The 905-nt window shown below is 66.9% G+C and overlaps 1 protein-coding gene across 1 annotated transcript in view; it reads left to right on the forward strand.

The window, feature by feature from the left end:
- LOC104292669 overlaps window positions 1-905 on the forward strand; it is a 9,639-nt gene that overhangs the window by 7,691 nt on the left and 1,043 nt on the right. The window contains exon 5 of the mRNA XM_009892085.1: window positions 708-784. Within this exon, the coding sequence (XP_009890387.1) occupies window positions 708-784 (77 nt within the window). The remainder of the gene's footprint in view (window positions 1-707; window positions 785-905) is intronic.

Consider the following 905-nt stretch of genomic DNA (forward strand, 5'->3'; position numbering starts at 1 on the left):
CCCTGCCCCGGCCGGGGGTGCTGGGGCTGCTGGTGGGGGTGTCCGCCGCGGAGGGCTCGGCGGAGGGGTTGGGGGCAGCCCCGCCCCCTCATTGCCGTGCTCGGTCCCCTCGGGGGGTGGAGGAGGAGAGGGCTCCCATCCGGCGGTGCTCTGTGGCCCATCCGGAAGGTGTGGGGAGGGTGCTGGGGCTGCCGGGGAGCGCTGTTCCTGCAAGTTCACGGCTGAGCTCTGACGTCCAGGCGTGGTGCCAGTGCTTTCATGGAATCAATCCCCTGCGATGCTCTGAGTCACGTTCTCTGCAAACCCCAACGCACCGATAAAAGCGGTGGTGGTAGAGCTGGATCCACGCCTGGCTTGAAACAGGCAAGATCCCGCTGGTCTTGAGCAAAGCCATTCCACTTCTCAGGGTGCCATGGGGGAGAGGAACGGCTTCTGCTCCGGCGATGGGAATGTGCAGACACTCCTGAGTCCCCGGAACGGAGGGGCATCCCCCGCCCCAGAGGTGCCTGGGGAGACAGACGAGAGGAGGTGCAGAGGAGGTGTGGGTGAGTGCAGGGCCACCCCTGTGGCCTGTCGGGAGGGGGACTGTGGCTGGCGAGTGTGGGGCTTCTTCAGCTGTGTGGGAGAGGCACTCGGGGTGGTCCGTCGCAGCCCCCGTCTCGTTGGGCAGCACCATCCTCACTGCGAGCGGCTTTTTCCTCCTCCAGGCAAGCTGCGCGCACTCCGTCCAGTGTGTGTCCTGGTGGTGCTGGCTGTGCTGGTGGCTCTGGTGCTGGCTCTGGCGGTGGCTGTTGCTGTCCTCTCAGGTAAGGGAGGAACGGCTGCCTCCTTCCCTGCCCCACGGAGCTGTGTCCCCTGGTCCCTGCGCAGCCCCCTCCTCTCCCCTTCTCCCCCTCTCCCTTTCC

This window comes from Charadrius vociferus, unplaced genomic scaffold (genome assembly GCF_000708025.1).
Source record: "Charadrius vociferus isolate BGI_N301 unplaced genomic scaffold, ASM70802v2 scaffold1821, whole genome shotgun sequence".
NCBI lineage: Eukaryota > Metazoa > Chordata > Aves > Charadriiformes > Charadriidae > Charadrius > Charadrius vociferus.